The 23,586-nt window shown below is 43.4% G+C and overlaps 1 protein-coding gene and 1 long non-coding RNA gene across 2 annotated transcripts in view; one reads left to right on the top strand and one right to left on the bottom strand.

Annotated features, from left to right (window-relative positions):
• Positions 1-1,520: 1,520 nt before the first annotated feature.
• LOC146494506 (uncharacterized) lies at positions 1,521-20,535 on the bottom strand. The gene is made up of 2 exons (XR_014871410.1): positions 20,415-20,535; positions 1,521-16,316 (listed from the first exon to the last, which is right to left on the bottom strand). It is a non-coding gene; the product is annotated as an uncharacterized LOC146494506 (long non-coding RNA).
• The window catches only part of LOC146494505 (nuclear receptor coactivator 3-like), a 27,569-nt gene continuing 12,155 nt past the window's right edge, over positions 8,173-23,586 (top strand). The window contains exons 1-6 of the mRNA XM_085144881.1: positions 8,173-8,259; positions 17,570-17,677; positions 18,505-18,665; positions 20,530-20,630; positions 20,728-20,902; positions 23,334-23,516. Coding sequence (XP_085001007.1) covers positions 17,589-17,677; positions 18,505-18,665; positions 20,530-20,630; positions 20,728-20,902; positions 23,334-23,516 — 709 coding nt within the window. The 5' untranslated portion in view covers positions 8,173-8,259; positions 17,570-17,588. The remainder of the gene's footprint in view (positions 8,260-17,569; positions 17,678-18,504; positions 18,666-20,529; positions 20,631-20,727; positions 20,903-23,333; positions 23,517-23,586) is intronic.

Raw genomic sequence — 23,586 nt, 5'->3', positions numbered from 1 at the left:
TCTGAGAAAGTTCGTTGGTGTAGTGAAGGAGGACATGCGGCGGGTTGGTGTCACAGAGGAGGATGCTAGGGATAGGTTGAGATGGAGGCAGATGACCCGTTGTGGCAACCCCTAAATGGAAGAAGAGGAAACGACAAACTTTATGAGGTCATAAAACTACACTTAACACTATTCACATTTCTTAATTCACTGTTTTTAGTCATTGTCTGAAAATGATTAATTTATGTGGAGAGATGAGACTAAACACAAATAAAGGAGACTGTCCATGTGTGAAGTGATCTCCTTAGTTTTTGATCTTGAGCATTTCTATCAAGTGAATTCTAAAAGAATTTTTATTACAAGAGTCTTGTTTTTAAAATCATTTTAAAGTGCAAAAACCTGATACGCTAACTTTTCTGTTATTCTTTTTATATTTGCTTCGCTTTAACAGTTCATTTAGCAGCTTAACTGCAGATTCATGTTTAATGTTGGAACTAACGAAATCTTGCACACTTCCTACTGTACTGTAGCACGATACAGTGTGCTGTGTGGTTTTCCTCTACCTTCTCGGAAAGGATGACTCATGCAAACGCCTGTTTCTTTTTTTGAATATGTAAATGCATGTTGATGGCAGCCTACAGCAGACACACCCTGGATGGCTGGATGAGTTTTATTTTTTAGACCTGCTTGGCCTATTTCTGCCCTGAGCCAGACGCCTTCCCTCTGCTTTTCTTCATCCTCCACCCCCTCTATCCCCTCTCTGAAGTGTGAAGTTTGAAGTAGCAGGCTGTGCGCTATGATAGCAGTAATTGGTCTAAAGATGGAAAGTTCTCTCTCACTTTGGAAGCAAATTGCTTCTTAGTTTAGTGGCAATTAGTGTTTTTTAAGCAAGGCCTGTTGAGAACAATATAACATCAAAGCTCCATTTAAAAGCAACAAAAAGAGGGTGTAGATGATGGAGACAGTGGTGAAACTATTGCTGTTGGGGGTGAATAGAAGCTCTGAGTCTTGTACGGGTTCATTTAAGACGGAGTGGGGTAGCTGAGAGTGGCTCCCCTCTTTGTACCCCATTGTCTGTGGAGGCGAGCTTTGGACTCAGAGTTTTTTTTATTAGCCTCTGTGGTCTGATTTGTTTAAGGGGAGGCAAGGTGCCAAGATGTGGCTTGGCTCGTATTTTGCTCCAGTGTGATCGCTGGGTTTGTTGGAGGGGGACTGGGCGAAGCAAAACTAAAGCAGAGTCACCCAGAGTACACACACTCACTTTCACACAATGTACTTTTATGCTGTCTTCACTGTGCTGTTGTGTATGCTGGCTAGTGCACACAATTTCCCTTATTCACAGCCATTACAGAAGATAGACACACGGAGAGAAAAAAGCCTGTTAGAAAATGTGAGGAGAAGGGAAGAAAGAGGGGGAAAGAAATAAAGCTCACACAGAAACGACTCCTGGATCAGTCTGAAGTTTCTGTGCCTCCATCAGACGCCTGAAGATATTTCTTAAAGACAAAGATCCGTCTGGACGTGATTTTTTAAAAAAAAACAACAACACATTTTTAAAGCATGTTAAAAAAACCAATTTTCAGCTGTCAAATGACTCCAGGAAAACTTAAAAGGGACTTAATATTTCTTATTTTCCATCATGTGTGGATGATGTCAGCATATATGTAAATGTCAATGTTAGATTTGTTTCTATAGCACATTTAAAAGGAGTACCTTTTAAATGGTAGTTTTATCTTGGTACAAAACTACCAAGATAAATCCATAGATAAATAAAGTAAATACGACAAAATAAACCATAAAAATGAACAAATACAGTAAAATGTAACTAAAAAAGATTCATAAAACAACAACTGATGGACTCAAACTCAACTCGAATAAAAGCCAAGGTAAAAAAGTGAGCTTTAAAACTGTTTTTAAAAGCCTGTTTGTACATATGTACAAAGAACCTCCTCTAAATGTGCCGCTTCAGGTTTTTTTTACCCGTGGGTCTTTATGATGCCACCCATCTGCTGTCCAAACCTTCTGTTTGTAAGGGGCAGTCTGAGGGGGGCTGAAGTAAGGCCTATTATGAGATAAATCTAGACTAGTAGAGTCCAAGAAATAAACTATACGGAGCTGGAAATGAGCATAATAGGTCCTATTTAATTAAGATTGCATAGCTGGTTTCACTTTGGATTTAGTTTTTTGTTTGGCAGAAACAAAACTAGGGCCGTTTGATATAACGATATATATCGGATGACGATATAAAAATGTCTATCGTTTCATTTTACGCTATCGTTTGTTTCGTTGTGTCGCAAAATAAACTGTTTACGGCAATATTTTTCCCCCGTTTTGATGGTCACTGTAGTGGCTATATTAATTTCTTAAAGTTCTCTCTTTCTCATATATTTTATATAACCACACTACGGACCGAAAGCGCCTGTTTTTATGCGTTGTGGTTAGCAACAACGACGGTAACACCATCACGTGTCCGCTTGTTTATGTTCCACATAAACCTTTCACAATAAAGCTCAAGATTCTGTTGAGACTTTTCAAAATAAACTGAATCACGTCAAAGAGCAGATTATTTACGGATGAGAATTAAAAAAGAGCCGCCAGGTGCTAAAAAATAAACCGTAGACTCAAACGTTAGAACAGGCTTTTCCCCGCAGCACGCCGTGTAATAAATACTCACAAAGAAAACAGAGGCCTTTACAACTTATGTCTAAAAATGTATAGTTTCATGCATTGGTTAAAACACTCGACTCCAGCTACATGAGGCGCAGCTGGAAACACTTCCCGCAAGTCGAGCTGCCCGAGATTCACAGAATTTACAGAAAATGTTACATTTTTGTGATTTATATCGTTATCGGGATGATAGAATTCTTACATCGGGATATGAGATTTTGGTCATATCGCACAGCCCTAAACAAAACCCCAAAACATTAACTATATGAGTGCTGTAGATGTGTTTCTCAGCTGAAGCCATTTCTGCTCACAAATGTTATGAGCCACATTATTTAGTTCATCCTACATTTCATAAGTAACCCGATGCAAGTTTGACTTCATGACAGCAAGTGGACTGAATATGATTCAAATGAGTCATTTCACTTCTATAACTGTCCATTTTATTTGGACAGCTAGAGTTTGTACACATGCCAGCCATGTGGGGGCAAAAGTCATTGCCCTCCTAATACCAGGCCTGGATAAAAGGTGAGGGATGCATCAGGAAGGGCATTTAGTGTATCAGTTACATCCCGGGTTTGTGATGACTGCTGCTGGTGCTGTTGACCAGCCTTGTGTCGGTGTTAGTTTACATTTCATTTAATCCAGTGTTTGTTGTATTTATTTGTTTATTCATTATTTGTTTCTATTTATTCATTGGAACCCGAATTTTTGTGCCACTTCTTGACATTGGAGCGAGGAAAGGGCAGGGCATGTTCAGTGTCATTTATACAACGCAGGGCTTTTTTTTCTGGCTTAAAAATGTACTTGTTCTTTTTGTAAAAGGGTCCAGTCGGTCCCATATCTAGCAAAGGTACATTGGGTCTTTGTCACAGTGTTTCTTTTATCTTAATGCATTTGCAGCTTCATGCACTTTGTACCTGGATTCATATTTTTCCACTGGACTTTTTAGTACCTCATTCGACAATTTTAGACCACGGATTCCCAAAAGTGCTTTTACTGCAGTGAACTTGTTTTGAAATATTATTTGTACTTATTTGTCTGTAGGCCTTGAGTCTACTTAAGAAAGATTAGTGATTACTGATTAGTCTCAAATAAATCCACACTGTAATGGACTTTGTTAGCAAGAGGGATTATTTCACTTTCTTGCATGACAGCATGGCCCTCGTTCCTGGTTTTCTTCCTGGTTCAGCTGATGGTACCAGATGAAGGCACGTGTCCGGTTTTACCATCTTTATCTTATCCTGACTGCTCATTGGTTTCACGCAGTTTTACAGTTGTCATTAAGACGCCAGATGAGGAAGTATCTGTTTCTTTATTTTTTCTTCATCCTAAACTAGATTAAAGTGCCATACAGCACAAGTTGGAGGTGTAGCATGTCGTGGTTCAGCTTGCAGACCACTGCGATTTAAGACGAAGATGTTAGTGTAGATCACCATGGACGCGTGTTTGAGCTGAGAAACTGAAAACTTGAGAAGGTAAATTCTTATTTGACTATTTTTGGTTTTGTTCGGATTTGCATACATTTGAGTGAAAGTGTTAATTTATTTTTACTTCTTAATACCAGCACTTTTAGTAGCTGTTAAAGAGGTCTGTAAGTCACCTGGTTTTTACGGTCAAGGCCAAACGAGGTGACTTTCAGGAACAAAGAGGAGGCCCAGTAAACAATGATTCAGTGGATTCTGGAGTATCATGCAACGAGTAAAGAGGAAGAAACCTCAAAAGTCACAACAGCCTGACCGCTGAGCTAAATCAGCTTCTCTGATTGCGGCTTCGAAATGCAGAAATGCCGCCGAGACGAAATCTCTGCCGTAAATACCCGTTCCTTCTGTGAAACTCTCGATGCGCTGCGCACGTCGTGTTCATGAAATCAACGGCTCTTGTGAGAGCATCCCCTTTAAACTGTGAACTGCGGCTGCATCTTCGTTGCATCTTTAAGCGCAGTCGCTTTAACGAGAAGAAGATGCAGCTGTATACAATATTTATTGTGTCGCTCGGGTTGCATTGATGAAAGGCAAAGCAAGCAAACATTCAGACAGTACAAGGCTGAAGCCTTGTTTAGCTTTGTGGTGATGAGTAATTGAAGAGCGCGAGGAGATAAACAGACACGTGTTCAGAGGAGAGCAGACTGTAAAAAGGCCTAAGCTCAACATTTCTTCATTGACTCTGAATCTTAAGCTCATTCACACTGCTTTTAAATTCAAGGCTCTACGCCAGTATGAGCAGCGCCACATGCAGTTAACTACCATTTTATTCATTCTGGTTTTCACGGCTGTTTCAAAGTGAGCACAAAGAACAGTAATGATCACACTGAAGACTCTCTTGTCCCTGCTCGTGCACAGCACAAATAACGACTCTTTCCCCCCCCCCCCCAAACTTTTTGCACAAAAAAATCGAGTCAGTTAGTCTTTGTCGCAGCCGAGCTATAAATTCTCCCTGCTTAAGCAGTCATTCTCCGGCTCTATTTTTCTCCCCTTTCAATTAATAGGAAACACATCGGTTGAAGGAGGGTCTTTGTTGGTGTGTGAGAGTCCATACATCACCTAAACTAGAGCGCTCACCCCTCCTCCTCCTCCTCCTCCTGTCTCCTGCCTGCTAACACACACATGCACACACCGACAGCCTCCATCTGCTCCCAATCATGGGTGCAGCCAGCGGTCAGGTCGCTGATGGTGAATGGCATATAGGCACATAACACACACGTAAACATACACAGTGTAACAAACTGCTTTAAAATTACATTTTGTTCCGCAATTCACAGTTTTTGTGTGAGTATAACCAAGTAGTATAAAAGCTGATTACTCTGAGGTGCTTTTTCCCCCCTAATTTTTGATTCTGTCATAACTCATCTGCTCAAAATTATATTGAATCAAGTCCAGCTGTCTTATTTAGCACGCAACATAAAGAAGGTGAGCAAACAGTCAGTGTTCAAGTGAAAATCTTAAATTTAGAAGTATTCTGATGGTTGTGTTTTGAATAATTGCTCAAGGTGTGGCTAGCATGGGGCCACCATCTGTCCATAAATAATCCTGAGGGGGTTGCACTAGCTAATACAACATCTTTAAGGTCTTTAATGTGTCCGGGAGCGTTTCCAGTTGGACGGGGGCTGGAGAGGTATTTTCACCCACCCCAGACACGGTCCCGTACAGTTCTCCTAGATCCTGACTGTGCACCGGTAGAAACAGATGATGTAAGCATCTGTCTAATGTTGATTGGTTGACAAGTGGGCTGGAATAGAGAAGGAGAGGTGACAAAAACACTCAATAAATAAAGATCAATAAATACAGTATATAAAGTTCAAGCACTGACTGCAGAGGATGCTTTTCATTGTTTGTAACACTCTGTATGGCTTCGCTCTTCTGCGTGGCTGTCTCACAGACCAATCACAGCACAAGAAAGAATGGTCCACAGACTTGCACCACATATTTTCTACACTGCCTCCATCTGACAACAGAACTCTCTGCAGGCAGACGGGCCGTCCCCGGACAGCTAACCCGCTACCTGTGCTTGACCGTAAATCCTGCTTTAGAGACACAGTCCATCAGACATAATAAAAAGACAAATTAGTTAGCGCAGGAATATACAACAAAACGCTGAAGTGCAAACAAAATGCCTTTAGCGATCTAACACGCACACACTGACGATCTGATGAATGCACTGGGACCAACTCAGGGTTCCGTATCTTACCCGAGGATACTTTGGTATGCAGAGTGGAGCAGCCAGGGATCGAACCGCCAACCTTCGTAGATGTTGATGGTTGACCTATAGATGACCATAGATGAAGGTCACTGATCGTAACTTTCTCCGTTATCCATATTTAACTGAGAAAGTTAAATATGGCTAACAGGCTTTCTCCCACAGAAACATATTACACGTCATGTAACATGTCATGTTAGATTATTTAGTGATTTAAAAATTGGCTGTAGGTGTGAATTTAAGGGTGAATGGTTTCCTGCCTCTCTGTGTTTGCCATGCCACCCGTCGATAGTGTTCCCTGCCTGTGTCAGCTAGGATAGGCTAGCTGGTTCAGAAAATGATGGATGGATTCTTTGACTTAATATTGTGTAACACGAAGAAATATTTCATATGGTTTTAAAATAATCGCTTAAGGTTTTTGCAAATCTTCTTGCTGTTGCCTAACATGCTGTTTTTGAATCTACATTTGTCTCCTGAAAGCCTCAGTTTTTCAGCACAGCAGCTCATGAAAACCTTTTTTTCTCGATTCCAAAGTCTGTTGTTAGTGCATTCCACCAATCTCTGCTTTAAGGCATTTATCAGCTTTTGATGGCAATAAAAAAAACTTTCCATTATAGAAGGATGACTAGAAAAATTAATTCAGGAGCTCATTTTGCTGCTGTTCAGTGCTCTATAGATAATAAATCTAAAGTAATTATATTTTAAAATAAAATGTTGATGAAATTTACAGTAGAAATACTTAACAATATATTAAGACTGAAACACTTGCAATAAACCATTTGCATTTGTTTTATAGGAAGAAGAACAGCAGGCAAAAATGGTAAAATAACAGTTAAAGCCTGGTAGACGTGAGATTAACAATAGAATCACACAGACGCACTCAAGCTGAACTCAGAGACTCCGACGTGACGCTCTCATCATTCATTTAATAAAAATGAAAGTAAACCTACTTTCTGTCTCTCACACACACAGATGCACACATGCGCTGAGGTACAGGGACAGAAGAACATGAGCCAGCCTTGTGGTGTGCTTCACCAATGACAGGGTGTCATGGAAACGCCCAGCGTTCCCCATGGTTACGCACTGTTTACCCCTACGGGATACTCTTCTTGGATTGTTCAGACGCTGAACACTTGAGCTACTACAACAACTCATGGCCAAAGAACACACACAGACACACACACAGTGTTTCTTATCAGGATCTAAATGGACACAAATTAGCCTATTATGTGCTTTTGGGATTAGCGCAGTGATTTTAGCCTAATAGTCTGTTTTTGTGCTCTTACTCCAAGTCCCTACGCCACAGTGGATATTTGCCAATAAAGGCTTGGTGTTTATATCCAGTTGTGTTTTTGAAGTATTCATTCAGAGGGAAAGATGTGGAAGCATTTCACTTTTTCTTCTTTTTTAAAAAACTGGCTGAATTGTGGATCACATGCTGTCTTCACTTTCAAGTTTCAGCTCTTTGACTTCCTGTAAAACTTGTGTCTCAACATCCCTTTTTGTGTGTGTGTGTGTGTGTGTGTGCATTTGGTCGGGTTGTGGGAGAGGTCTGCATGTTAATGCAAATGCACAGGAGCCATGATGTGTTTGCTCTGTACGTGTGCAGCCGTAATGAAGACAAAAGCACATAGCAAGGCTGGGCTCCCTCGCAGTTTCTTCTCCTCATTAAGACGTTAATGGTGCTTCCTGTGCATGTGTCTTCAGGCTGCTGATTAATAATGCTGCTTGTTATTCATTAATATTGCCCTAATGAACATGCACTGTTGAGCATGATTGTTAAACTTTTTTGCGTGTGTGTGTGTGTGTGTTTGTTTTTTCTTTTCTCTCCAGACTCCATTGATCAGCCCACATAGGACTGCGCCCCCAAAGCGAGGGGAGGGGGGACCTGATCGTCCATCATCTTGGCGCCGTCGAAAGGTGAGCTAACATCCCGCACGGTTGGCATGGTAACGGCCTGCTGGGTTCAGGTTGAACGGTTTGTCAGAGACAGTTTCTTGTTGTTGCCACACTCTTGCAACATCCTCCTGACCTGAACGCTGAAATGCAGAGAAAAGTGTGTGTGTGTTTTTGAGGCAAATATTTTATGGAGGTGGGGGTTTTTTGTTGTTTTTTTAGTGCGTGTGTGTGTGTGGTTGAATTTTGGAAGGTGGAATAGTTTACGAAAAAAGACCGGTAGTGGCGGTAGCAACAAGGGAAACAAAGAGGGCTGCGAACGATTTTCAGGCAGATGAGAAAATGAAGAGTGGGAAGACAGCAGGGAGACAGGAGGAGAAATCAAATTATTCTTTGTGCTCTACCTGCCACAGAGGCTGAAAGAGAGCATTAATCTTTTACCCCTGTCTGCAGGTGACGACAACACACACACTCGCGAACACATAAGTGTATCCACACTTAACCAAACCACACTCTCTCTTTCGTTCACGTGAATTCTCACACGCATGTTTTTTTGCAAACTCGCTGCTGTTGCACTTATAGCAGCAGTGATTGTGTGAGGAGTGAGGTTGGTAAGAAAGGGGAGGAAGGAGAGTCCAGGCCATAGGAGGGGAGACACTCAGTCTGAAGCAGAAGAAAATAGGAGGGATAAGGATGAGGTGAGGCAAGGATACTTCCAGGAATCTTCCACAGTGAGTTAAGGTGAAGGCTTTGTTGATTTCTCTGCATAAATGTCAGGTGATGGACTGTTGAGGCACTTCAGGGTTTTGGATGAGCAGAAAACTCATTGAATCAATAAAAATAAAAAACTTGATCTTTAATTACAAAGGTATTATCTAAACCCAATTACACATTCAGCAGTGTACTTTTAGACTGAGGCTCCATTTTGGTTCATTTTCATGTGCATTTTTTTAAGTTAAACATATTCAACTTTATTACATGGTTGAGGCAAGTGGGTACAATTGTTTGTAACACACACAGTAGAACTTCAAGGATTAATTGATTGATTTGCTCATTTCTTAAGCAGAGGTGCTGGACTTGATTTATCTTTATCAATCCTTTGATATCCTACTTTGATATCATCATAGTATCTCTGAATCTGCTTGCCCCTGATCAGACACACAGATCTGTACATTTTGGGTACCTACGCTCAAGAAATGATTGACAGCTGTCTTTCCGCTTGTGGATAACCTTTCTGTGACTTACCCTCTTAATTCCTATGGAACCAGGAAAGCAGGTTTTATACTTTACACATCCGGGAGTCCGCTTGGCTCTCTGTGATGTAAATTTTGCCGTCGCCTAGTCAGTGTGAGGGTCTACGCAAAAGTCTGCATACCGCTCTGTTTCTTGTGATCACAAGGACTTGTTCGTAGAGAAATTACATTATAATGCACCAACTATGCATGCACCTGAGAGCGGACTTCAAGCGAACTTTAAGGAAGTATAACAGGCATGACTACTCGGTTGTCCATGTCCACAACCAAGTATAATCCAGGTTTAAAGGTGTATGTAGTTTTTCACACAATGCTTCAGTAGTTTGTCTTAGTTTTTGTTAACTAACTTACACTGTGTCATTTAAGGACCTATTAAGGACCAGGTCTTTTTTATTATTAGGATAAACCAGAAGACAGTCTTTGCAACTTGTGCGAGTAGTTGAAGCAGCTTGTCGTGCTGCTGGTGTGAGTTTACACGGCCAGACATGGGCCGTGTGCCTCTGTTTTGTCAACAGAGATTATGAAAGACTGGCAGGCGGGGGAGGCGACAGCAGGGCTATTTGCATCACCCAGGCTGAGCATGCCTGCCCCTCTAACTCTGTCACCTTCTCTCTCCCTTTTCTCTGTCCCTTCCTGTCTGCTCCTCCCTTTTGTCACCAGCAACAAGCACTCTGGCTAGACCGCCCTGTCGCCACGGTCTTATCGCCTCCAATCAGGAAAAAATGGAAAGAGAGATGTTCAAACAAACTCAAGGAAAGCTTGATAGCAGGCAGCGCCACAGATCTGTTATCTCATTTGAGAGATGACAAATGAATTAGTTTCTAGATAAACTGAAAGATTAACCATGAGGCTTTTTGTGCACAGCAAACAATAAAAGTTTCTAATGGAGCCTGCACGTGGACCGAATCCACTCAGGGGAAACCCAAGATATTTATTATGATGTTTAGATGGGAATAATCCCGCCTGTCTACAGATGATGTACAACACAGATTGGTGATTGGTGATAGATTGAGGTTGTATTTGCTGTTGCTAATCTTTTCCCATTCGCTTGCCGCCTACCCCCACTAACTCTTTCCGACTCATTCTTGTTTGTTGCACCTTTTTTCCCCCCACTGCTGTGACTCATTGTGTTGTGGGAGGTCTGCCGACTCTCCACTTTGTTTGCTATTTTCCCAAACCTAATTCAGTTTTTCTCTGCTGTTCATCCATTTTAATCTGGCGTCAGCGAGTGTTACTCATCAGTAATATTGAAGTGATGCTCATCTTATTGGAAATAATTTTATTGTTTCCACCAAAGTGCAAGAACACACACACTCGCGCAGTCCAAAAATGTGACTGAGCGGGAGCAGTGTTTGGTTAGTGTAGTTATTGAGGGATGGATGGATGAGATACTGTTTAGTCTTACTGAACCACTTTAAGCACTTGAACACTACACCACATTCACACATATACATACAACACTTCATTCTGTGCATCTACAGTTGTGGTCAGAAGTTTGCATACAGTCGTCATCATGGGCGTGACTGTCACTGTGATTTTAGGCTTTTAATTATTTCTTTGAACTGTTCTTTTTCCAGGGTGGAATCACAGTACAGCATGAATCCTTGATTAATAAAAAAAACAAGAATTGTGTGCGCAAGTTTGAATTTATTTTGGATTTTCTCTGATAAACACAGGGTCAAAAGTACACATGCAGATTCAAATATGTGCATACACCACTGATAGTTGGTTAAATGTCCCTGAGCAAGTTGGTCACCATAAACAAGCTTCTGCCATGATTGTGGCTGAATCGCCTTTCTTTGCAGAATTAGTAGAGTTCCTTTAAATTGGTTGTTCCTTGCGGAGATCCAGCTTTTAAGAGTAGTCCACAAATTTTCTGCAAGTTTAAGTTCAGGACTTTGGGAAGGCTATTCTAAAAGTTTAATGTTAGCTTGCTTTATCTATTCCAAAACCAGTTTTGATGTGTGTTTGGGATCATTGTCTGAAGCTCAACTGAAGCTTTTGATTTGAGGAAAGGTTGAAGAATTTTGAGGTAGTCCTCCTTCTTCATCATTTCATTCACTTTGTGCAGTACACCAGTGATGCTACCACCACCATGCAAAGCCTCACTTTCAGTCTACCAAACTTCTTGTGATTGAGACAAATAACTCAATCTTTGTCTCATGTAAAGATTTCTCTCCAGAAGGCATTTGGCTTGACCATGTAGGTGTCAATTTTGGAGCAGGGAGTTTTTTTTCTTGGTCGGCACCCTCTCAGTCCATGGCAGCGTAAAACTCCCTTCATGCTGGGTGGTTCTTGAGTTCTTCCTGAACATCTTAATCAGTTCCCTTTCATTTAAGGATGACAAAATTGGGTCTTCTTCCAGACCTTTAAAAAGCCTATGTAAACTTCTGACCACAACTGTATCTTGGTATCTTGCGTGGAGGGCAATTAGAGGCTTTCCACATGCAGATCAAGGGAGTCAGGGATGGAAGCACGACAGTCCAATTATTAGACAACCTGAGCCCTGAGCCGCAGCTGCCATTGGGTCTTAAAAAAATGAAGGTCATTCATCTGTGGAAACCATGATTGTGCTCAATAATTGTTAGAATCTGTGCTTTTCAGACGTGTGTCTTCAAAGTAAATGTTATAGCAGTTTGAAATGTTCATATCTAAAGGCGAGTTACATTACTTTTGCAGTCTTATTTGTTTACCTCAGAGCTTTTTGTCATTGGATTAATGAAAATGTTTAGACAAAAGTTTAAAACATGTTTGGTTTTTATTATTCATATAGCCAATACTACAAGTACAATACAATACTAAAAGTATCATCTCCGTAGCTCAAATCAAAACATGATGTACATATGAGAGATTCGTATCATGGCTAGCTTCTGGAACAAATTGGAATGGTAATATTTGCTGTTTGCCAAATTTAGGTTGCTTGTGTTGGTTTCCTTGTGATAGTTTTTAATACTGTTTGCTAACTTCTTGGCTAATGCTAACTGAATTCAGAGACAACAGGATTGGTCAGTTGCAATGTGGACCAACGTTGTCATGATTGTCTAGGAGCAACACAAAGCACGGGGAAATCACATTTCCGTGCTTCACCATAGCCCTGAACTTGCCTATACATTACCTGATAGAGGCTGCTTGTGAGAAAGCACCATCACATCAGGCAGCTTCCTTCCAGGCACCACCCCTCCTCTTAACCACAAAGTGTGAGGACACATGAAATAGATTAATGCCCTGTCCTTATGCTCTGACTTGATTCTCCCTCTGGGCACCATGAACATCTTGTGTCAGTTCATTAGTAAATCCTCTACTGTCTGCTTTTATAGCCAGGAGACAAAAGCAGTATGTGGTTTTTGTTTGTCTTCTGATCCAGTCTCTGCCTACCATCCTAACTAAGATTATGACATTGACATCATATGTGCAAGAGATAAAAATAGTAGCAACAACAAAGAACCCCAAAAGGTGCCTCTAAAGGATGTATAAAGCCCACAAACTGCAGAAGTAAATTTGTTCCACCTAGTATTTGGTCCATCACCGTAATAGAACGACTCCATTTCTCTGTGGAGTTTCTTGTCCATCATCCATCTTTTTTTCTCTTTTCTGCAGGGCTTGCGTTAAAAAAAAAAATCTAGTAAACTCTCATTAATGTCAATTTGTGTTCAGAACTCATGAGAATGAGTAGGAATGTGTTCATCGTGGGATTTTGACAGTTGCCTAGCAATACTGCTTTGATTGTAGCTTACCCATCAGTCAGTGCGGTGTCTGTATTTTCTCCATAATGAATAATGTATTTCTTTCTTCCTGCCAAGACTAAAAAAATCTGTTCTTTAGGTCTTTTCCAAAGTTAAAGGGGATATTTTGAAAGCAACATTGTGTGTGAATTAGATCCCTCACTAGTCAACAGGACTGTATGCTTTTATGAGGTGAGCCATTTCCTCTGGTTTTGCCATAAAGCCATAAACTTTGTGGTTCCTGGTGAGTCGTGCTCCCACTGGGCTCCGGGATCCAGGGTCATTGGCATGCTACTGTCCTTTAGCAGACCTCAGAAGTTTAGCTTCACCCCAAGTGACACCACAGCAGTGCTGACCTGAACGATCCTCCTGCCTCATTCGCCCATTGACCCAAATAATATATGGGTCAGCTGTCAGCATGAAGGTGATGGCCTCTTGGAATCACTCAGTTCAAGATCAGGGTTGAGTATCAGGTCAAACTCAATATCAAAGTTCAGAGCTGCTTGCCTGCTTGAGTCCTCTAACCTTCACCTGTCATCAGACGAGGAGGCTTTCCCATGACCAGTCAGATGGGAGCTAATTTTGTTTTTCATTGCTGTTGTTTGTAAGTGAAAAGCCAGTGCTGTTTCATAACCTCTCTGCAGGCATAGTGAGAACATACAAATTTGTTATGAAGTCTAACATAGGTGAAAACTTGGATTTCTGCTCTTATTTTACTTCCCAGTGTCCTTTAACCTCATCATTAGAGGTATATAAGAATACATTTGTGTTACTGTTTCTCTAACCCTGTAACTCCAAGCATAGAATGTTTCAGTTTTTGAGACCTCTAGATCACCGGTGCAAATTACACAAAAATCCCGGACAAATTAAAACTTATACATACAAACTGATACTTAATTTCTTTTTTAGACACACCAAAAAGCTCAATAAACACTCCACTTTCGAAAAATTAGAATTCTTTATGAATTTGCTCATGATTCAGGCTTTAGGGGGCTAAACATCAGATATATGGTTAGAAAAGAAATGTACAGTATGCTGTCCAGTCACATCAGAGAGCAACGGCTACCACACATAGGCCTTTGTTTTGGATATAGTCGATTTATAGAGTGAGGTTCACAAGTGAAAATAAGAAATGGAGAAAATGGGGCTTGAGGCAGAAGAAAAATGTTGACTGCTTTTTTTCTGCACAGTTGCACAGTGGCTGGACAAAGTGGGTGTAAAGTGTCAGATCGTCTGTTACATAAATTCTCATTGATGATACCGGAAATTGGTGGGGGCTTTCTGAAGCTGTTCGACCATCCTACAAAAATTTCTAAAGGAGTATGCCAGTCTCTTAACACCTCTAACATGAGTGCATTGTAGTATCGTAGGACACAAGTCACACCTGGATTAGGAACAAAGATCCCAGCATAATTTTGTGTTGGGTAGTCCGTACGCTGAGCTTTGCAGGCCCCTGTCTACATGTTGTACCTGTGCACTGTCACCTGGAGGCAGTGTCAAAAGACAGTGTTAGCACCTACTGCCGAGGAGTTGGAACTTATAACATTGGAGTAAAACCAACTGTTGACACCTGCTGTTTGTTGTGATTCTGTCTCTACTTTTTTCCTAACTTCTTTATCCTAGTCGTAACCTCTGTTGCGGTTTCCTTTCCTTTTCAAACCTTGCCTTTTTAACTTTTTAACCAATTTCTTTTGGTTTCTCTTAGTTTTTGGGGGGAGATTGCATTTAAATGCATTTCTGTGACTGTGAATCGGGCTTTAAATAATTGCCTGCATGCATGAAGCAGTTGATTTGTGAAATGTGGTAATTGTACACTCGCTGTGAGTGTAAATGACCAGTGCTGTTTTCTGCCACAACTCGACCGACTCAATCGTGTCTTCTTAAGATAAGATTATAAGATTCTAGTATGGATGATTTGACTATTGTTAGTTTTTTTGAACATTTGTAAGTTTTACTAACAAGTGTGCTTTGCGACTGTGTGTTTTGGGTTTTTTCTGCCAAAATTTCTCTTTCATTTCCCAAAACAATATCCCCTTAATTTCCACAGTTTTTGTTCCAGTTTCTCTAATACTCTCATTCAAACTGCACATTAACCCAGGTGTAGGGAAGCTAGTTTGCAGTATGTTTTTGCTCTGCACACTCCCTTTCACATCTCCAGTATCCCTCAGTCTCCTTCAAATTGCCGTCTTCATGCCTGTCTCAACCTAACACTCTCCATTCCCTCTTGCTGCCCTCAATAACGCCATCACCCTCTTCCATTTCCTTCTTTACGTGGCTCATTCCCACTGCCCCCTGCTGCTGTATTGTACCCACCGCAGCCCCGCTGCCTCTCTGCCACCAGGCCCCACACTGCCTGTGGCGTGTAATTGACTTTCTCCCCGCACTGGAAAAGCGGGCGGCCCGCGCCAGGCTGGAGGTGACCCATTTCCCTGGGGCATTCAGCAGCCTCCTAATCAACTATTCTCTGGGGCTGCCTCATTCACTCTGCAATTAGAGCAACTCCCCCTTTGAGAACTCCATCAATAGGCTGGCAGTCAGGCAGGCGGACGGGTGGGTTTGGTTGGTGTAGGAGCAAAGAAGGAGTTTCACCCGAACACTTTGTCTTGGCTCTTTGAGTTCTGAAACCTCCTTACTTTGTACTTCCCCCTCTTGCTGCTTTTCTCCTGCTCCTCATCTCCCTCGTGGTAGGTTTCATCAGACAACAGCAAGCGGGGGTTTTGTCTAACGAAGAGCAGCAGACGGGGAGGCAGGTAGACGGGCACGCAGGGAGGCAGATCGTAGGATAGGCAAGAAGAGGTAGGCAAGCAGACAAAGGCACTAAGGCAGACAGTCAGTCAGTTAGACGAGAGGGACTCGAGGGAGAGATTAAAAGAGAAATTTGAAAGAGGGAAGGATTGAGCAAGAGTATCTGTGAGATTTCAGAGCATCTCATGCTTTTAGGAGAGTATTCCCAGTTGTTGTCTTGCAAGAGAATACACTGGTGTTTCACCTGGTCTTGCAGACATGCGTGAAAGCAGTCCTCATATTGATTCTGTCTCAGTAGGAAGGTGTGTTCTCGTTCTCGCAAGCCAAGTTCACACGACTGAAGACTGGGACCTTCTCTGTCCTGAAACCGAAAAATAAAAAGGCAACACAATCAGATGCTTTTGCTCCGATCCCACCAGAGATCATGGCGCATGATGATTAAATAACAGGCCGGCGTCTCTCCCCTGCCGCTGGCCTGATTTTCTATGCAGGAGAGGCAGTGCTCTGGTCAGAGGATAACCATGTAATCAATGGAATGAAAAAGCTGCTCTGGCTGTGAAGGTTAAGAGGGGTACAGGCGGTTTTCAGCCCACTCTGTGTGCCACACATGCATTCAAAACACACTCCAGACTGTCTGAATGTTACTGAATCCTCCTCCTTTCACCTGTTCCCCTTCCCTCCTGTCTTTCTTTGACATGCCTTTATCTCTCTTTCTCTCAGCTTGCTCCCTCCTACTGCCGCCACCTCTTTTTGCTCTGATTTCTCCCCCCATCCTTGTTTTTTTTTTTCTTCCTCTGCAATTCCTCTGTCTCCCACTATATTTGTGCTCTCTCTCCCCTTCATTTACTTTCCTCTCTTCCCTCCCTCTATCCTCCTTTCCCCTCCCTCCCTCCTACCTTTCCCCAGTGTCAGCTGCTGTCACTGTGGCAAAGAAAATGACCAATCAGAGCTCACATCACTGCACCGGCTTCTCCCTCCCTTCCTCATTTCTTCCTTTCCTTCCCTCTATTCCCTCCTCCTCCTTTTGGCCCATCTGCCTCTCATCCCCGCAACCTTTATCAGCTCACTTCCTGGAGACGAAATGTGATGCATTATGGGAGACAGACGGCTGTCTAACAGGGTTAGTTGTGTTGCGTGGCTTATCATCAGAGACACTGCTAATCCTGTGTCTTTGTGTGTATGTGTGTGCATGCCCGCGTGGATACTCCATGCGAGCTGATGAACTCATACATGCACAGCCACACACACGCACACACACACACACAGCCTCACATGCTTACGCTCATATTCTCCAAATAAGAAGAGGAGGAGGAGGAGGCGGCCGACGAGACATGTTTATGTTTGTCAGTCTCTGCAAGGAGAATACGATTTGCATGATATAAGCATATTTTAGCCTGCTTGTGTACTGTTTTGCACTTTATTCATTTACAACCTGCCTTTATTATTTTTGCTGAGTTCAAAAGGATGCATGCCGTGCCTTCCTGCCTTCACAATTACCTTTATAATGAGAGCTAAAAGGCTAAGAGGGGACTGTGTAATCACTTCACTCAATGCATTAAAGTTTTATTTACACCTCTGTGTGTGTGTGTGTGTTTTATGCTCCTTTTCTATCAGGTGCTGATATGTGTTCACGATGAGCGGGCTGGGGGAAAACTCCATGGAGCCTCTGAGCTCGGAAAACCGGAAACGCAAGCTCTCCACTTGTGACACGCCTGGTATGGGGTGAGTGTGTGGGATCAGCAAACAAGAGGGGAAATGCAGGAAAGTGGGCTACTGGGTCAGTGTCTTCTTGAGCTCTGGCTGTACAGCTATTATGTCGATGTCTGCCGTGATGAGTAACAGTGAAACCCTGCAAAAAAAATTTAGTAGTTTTGATTGGAAAAATTCTTTTATTTCCTCTTTGTACTTTACGCTCTGAAAATTAGAAGGTAAAGCCATTTTCGCCTGGTTGGAACGCAAGAAATAAAACGTGCCTGCGTACTGACTTTGTTTTAGTCATGTGTTTTTATTCCAGTTAGATCTTCATCAGGACAAACACATTAAATTGACCATTGCCACGTTAATGTGTGTAGACTCAATTTTGTGTTATTGATGCTTATTTCCACTGGCCTTTCACCCTACGTTTGATGATCTTTCTCCACATTTTCTGTCTCTGTCTCCACTGCAGCTGAAAAATAAAGGCAAATATGCTCCAAAAATACTAGAAGTGGTATTGATCTACTCTTCTAAGTCTTGCCAGGAAAGGTGACCGTACTGCAAGCTTTTTAAAAAAAAAAAGAAAGAAAGTAATGTCCAGTTAGCCGTATCAGCAAATGACTAACTCGTAAGATAGCCATTGTTCTCAACCTTCAATACAACCACTGCTGACATTTAAACTAGACATTTTTTGCGGCACAAAGAAGACATCGGTCTCACAAATAAACTGCTTGCCATCTACCTCGCAGCCACTCTGCATTGTTTTCTGACATAGAACCAGCACTTTGATCACACTTTGAGAAAAGTGCATCGCTGTAGTTTAGCTTTAATCTTTGTTTATTGCCCCCCTGCAGGTGTGAGAGGAAGCGGCGGGAGCAGGAGAGCAAATACATAGAGGAACTGGCGGAGCTGATCTCCGCCAACCTAAGCGACATCGACAGCTTCAACGTCAAACCAGACAAATGTGCCATCCTCAAAGAGACGGTGCGCCAGATCCGCCAGATCAAAGAGCAGGGTGAGTGGGCACGGTGATCTGAAGGCTACTGAGGGGTAGTAAACGGACAGGTGCCCTGAAAGTTAGGTAGACTGTGAGGAAGTGTCTGTAGGAAACACTGGGAAAGGTGTTATGGTGCTATAGAGGCGGTATGGACAGCTGCAGGGTTAGCATGTACGCACGCACATGCACACGCGTGCCTCTTCTGAGCCCAGGTGCAAGGACAGATCAGTCATTCATCTCCCACAAATTTCACAACCCCGACTGTTTATGTTTGGGAGGAAACACTGGCAATGCTTTGTGAACCTGTCATTTCCGAGTGTGTGTGTGTGTCTGTGTGTGTGTAATATTGCCATGCACAGCTGTGTGCTGGCCTTGCCAGGGGCTGTTTAATTGGACGTTTGCAGGTAATCACATGCCCATCCGTTCTGCTGAACTGCCAAATTATTAGTTCAGTTACATCTGCTCTTGTCATAGTTGTCATAGTTTCATCTCCGTGATGCGGCGGTCATTTCTGCAGCAAACCATCTAGAAAGCTGCAGGCTGAAGCGTTTGCCTTGCAGAGGCACCATCAGTGCACAGACTGACAGATTTAAACTCCTGGAATCGGACGTGTGTCAGGATCAATTTTTCCTTCCAAGGTGAACTTCAGGGAGATCAGGGGGAAGAGCCGGTGGTGAAATTTTGTTCCTTCTTGTTTCTGCTCGGCTCAGTCAGTGTCTGCCACCTCGACAGGAAGGGGAAGAGGCTACAGCTGGCCCTGACTGGCTGCTGACAGGTTGCCATAGTTACAGGAAGTGAAGACAGAAATGACACGGGTGTTTAGACTCGTCTCTCGCTTTCTACCTGTTCCTCTTCTCCTCTTCTCACTTTCAGTTGGTCTTACTGCCAGTCTTCATTTTGCTCTTTTCTCCATCAATCACTCCCGTTTTCTCATCTCACTTGGATGTAAGATTCTCTGCTTTTGCTTCACTTCTGCTCTCCTGCTTTTTTTTTCTTCCCTCCTCATGTCTCATCTGTATTGCAGCACAATGAGTTGCAGCATCTTCAGGTTTGCTCCCAGCATCTTAAGATATTGAATGAACTGATAGAGCGCAGCCTCTCTCTTTCTGTCTCATTCTCTCTCCTCTTCCTTTCCCTCATTTCTTTTCGTCCTTCTCTTCCTAACTTCACAGCGCCCGGCTGCAGGCAGCAATGGCTTTTTTTTTTCTTTGTGTGGGTATCAGTGCCCCTTGGGAGCTAATCAGATAGAATGATTCCTGTAGCCAAGCAGCCCCCGCCTCAGACCGAGCTCTGCATTAATACAACAAGCCAACACAATCCATTTTTTCCATCCACATCCCTCTGTCTCAGCCCCGGACCTCCCCATCTCCATCTTTCTCTCCGTCTGTGTTTCCCGCTCTCAGCCTCAGCACCTCCATTAATTCAGGTGTCTTAGCTCCTACCCCTGCACCATTACAGCTTCCAGATCCTCTCTAGCTCTCTCCCGCTCGCTCTCTCTCTCAGCCCCAGCCTACCAGCCAGTCCCTCACAGTCTGACACTGAATATAAAGCATGAGGACGGCAGCTACCTGCTCCACATGCACCCAGCCCTCCTCTCCTCCTGACGGGCTCCTCAGAGAAACCTGCCTCTATCCGTCTCCCTCCTCACCTGTATTTTTAAATTTAAAAAAAAAGAAAAGTGAAACTTGAGAAACGCTGCCCCCTGCTGATGCAGAATGGGTAGTGAAGGACTGGCTGTTTATTCTTCTCAGGTAAAATAGCTCTCACCTTGTTTCTCCTTCGTTCTCTTTTTTCTTCTTTGAAAACAGCTGGGCTTGAACTGACTGCGTGTGATGTCATCGATTTATTTATTTATTGTTGTGATTCATTTCCTCTCCTCCAGGTAAAGCTTCATCCAACGATGACGACGTTCAAAAGTCAGACGTGTCCTCAACTGGTCAGGGGGTCATCGACAAGGACCACCTGGGTCCACTTCTGCTGCAGGTGAGCCCAGCTCTCCTCCCCTGTCAATCACGTGCTTTTTATCAATGCTTACGATTGGCCACCTGGCCATTGGTAACTTCCGGCCGCTCTGCTCCAGGCTCTGGATGGCTTCCTGTTCGTGGTAAACCGGGAGGGCAGCATCGTGTTCGTGTCGGACAACGTGACGCAGTACCTGCAGTACAAACAGGAGGAGCTCATCAACACCAGCGTGTACAACATTCTTCACGAGGACGACAGGGAGGAGTTTCACAAGAACCTGCCCAAGACCAACAGTGAGGAACACGCACACACACACAAGCCTACACGTCTCAATACACACACATGGCAAAGCTGCACATCTGCTCAAAAGCAAACCCTGCTTGACATCTTCCACAGGGCCAAGGTATAAAACTAACTTTGAGAGGTTACAACAACTCTCCGCACACGTCAACGTAAACTCTCAAAGTTATTTATTCTTGCACCTCCGGTCTTTACTCCATCTCCTGTTATAATGAGGAGCTCCTGGGAAGCGTGTTCATGTGCATAGGAGCAATTCAGAAACACATGCACGCATACGCACACACACACACACCTGACAAAACATACATGTGCACAGGAGCACCCACCCACTCGGTGCTAAGCAGGCAGAGCGTAGCGCGGCTGTCAGTCACACTCAGTGGTCCAGACAGTGTAAAACAGGCCCGAGCTCTATTCAGATCCCATGGCAGCCATCTGGAAACTACGTACTGCTGAATAATGCACCTCCTCACTTTCCTCTACTTAATTCACTGTGTTTGCATGTACGTATGTGTGTCCTATTGTCAGTTGTGGAGCAAGCACTCAAAACTTATACTCAGCTAAAAGTACCACCACACCCTAAAAATACTCCATTCGAAGTATGGGAAATCTTTCTACTTTTAGTATTTGTGTACAATCAGAGTAATGTAAGTACCCTCTGTTAAGTATCGTTTTATTGTTGTGTAGTTGGATGAGGTGAGGCTAATTATTTAATACCGGAGTGCAAATGATGATTGCACCTATTATGAATTCATCTCCTGGTTATTTTGGTGTTGTTATCTAAAAAAAACTCTAAAAATGTGGTCCTCACGATAAGTGGCGCTTTCAGACTTGGTGGCTCAAAATTATTAAAACTCAAATAAAGCATCAGATCATCACGTTTGAGAGCGTGTCTCCAAGAAATAGCTAAACAGGAAAGAGTTAAGCGCAGCACTCGAGCAAATGTTGCTTTCTCCGACTGCTTATTGTGTATTTTCACACGTCTGTGTCAGTAATCCACTCGTCAGGGTGCCGTGTGTGTGTGCGCGCGCGCGTATGTGAGCATGTGCGCGGAGAACTATTTATAAAGCTGATTAATTATGGATATGTGTGCTCGACTGAACCTGCTACTCGATTAACTAAGCAGCAGCAACCTCCGAGCAGCAGTGGTGGCGGCGGCTCCGACATGTCACTGACACGTTCTCCCACTTATTCAGCCTCTTCCCCTGCACGCTCCTTTATTCACTTGCTCTCTTTATCTTTTAACACTCATCTTTATCTACTTTTGCTCTCAGCGTCCCTGGTGCCTCCCTCAACTCGCTCTTTCTCAGCCTCATTCATACTTAATATGGCTGCCTACTAAGACGAATATTGTGGTTGTCTGTTTCTCAACCGGCTTCCCTTTCTGCTCTCCCACCCCTCATTGTGTCTCGCTCTGCTGCTCTGCCCCTTCATTATCTTTAGAAGCCGTGAATGAAATGCGCTCTCGCTGCACATTCCTGCGGGATGACCGCTGACCGTGCCAGCTACAGTTAAATACACACACACACACACCACACAAGCACCCAAGAAACACACATACACCAACAAAAACAGACACACACGCTCGTCCACAGAACATGAAGTGAGCTTTCATTGTTAGCCGGTGTGCTTTTGACCCCTCTGTCCTCCCTCGCTGTTGGCTAATTGCGTCTGAGGGGAGGCGTCAGCCCCGGTGACTGCTGGTGTTTCTTTCTTTCTGTTTTTTTGGGTTTTTTTTCCAGAGAGAAACCTAAGGCCTTGTTAAATCACCTCTCACTATCACACAGCCCCTCCCCACCACTGCCATGCTTACCCCCCCGACGTGTCTCGCTCTCCCGGGTCCTCTCTTGTATCCTCCGCACACCTACCAGACAGAAACCTCCGGCCAGCTCAAGGCCCTGATAAGGCTTCACTCAGACCTTGGCGAACAGTCGGATCTCTCTCTGAAGTTTCCTTTCCCTGTGCCTCTTTCTTTCTACATCTCCCTGTGAAGGTGACCCCTTCTAAATGTGTGCGTGCATGCCGTGATGAGAAGTCAGGGTCTAAATGAGGATAGATGGCTGAGTGTCCCTGGCCTCTGCCCACTGCAGAGCAGACTGGGAGGGAGAGATATTGGAAATCGACACCTTGGCTAGATTAATCCCATGGTCCATTTAGCCAGGGATCCGAACAGCAACGGGAGCTTCTGCTTCTCAATTAAAGAAGGACAATACATGTTGCAGTGCCATTTTTTATTTTCTTTGCTTCCTTTGTCGTCCTTTGTGTGTCTGTGTGGATCTGTGGCAGGATAGGGTGTGAGCTGTTTGTGATATTTGATGACAGGCAATCCATTCATAGCTGTGTGTGGTTTTCAGTCCCACGAGCGTCAGGCTCATTCCATTTTACTCCCAAGAGTAAACGCCTTTTTGTTTGTGTTCCTTTTTTTAGTAAATGGGGTGTCGTGGGGAAGCGAGGCAGCCCGACAGAAGAGTCACACCTTTACTTGCCGGATGCTGGTCAAATTTGGCCATGCCCACGGCCCCATGGAGGAGGGGCCTGGAGGGCCACGCTACGAGACCATGCAATGTTTTGCTCTTACCCAACCCAAGGCCATGATCGAGGAGGGCGAAGGTAGGAGGAGCCAGTATATTCACAATAGTGTCTCTACACAGAAATGTGTTTTTCTTAGTTTTTGTCTTTT

This window comes from Neolamprologus multifasciatus, chromosome 20 (genome assembly GCF_963576455.1).
Source record: "Neolamprologus multifasciatus chromosome 20, fNeoMul1.2, whole genome shotgun sequence".
Taxonomy (NCBI): Eukaryota; Metazoa; Chordata; class Actinopteri; order Cichliformes; family Cichlidae; genus Neolamprologus; species Neolamprologus multifasciatus.
Note: the sequence above shows the minus strand (reverse complement) of the source record. Positions and strands in the feature narration are given on the sequence as shown.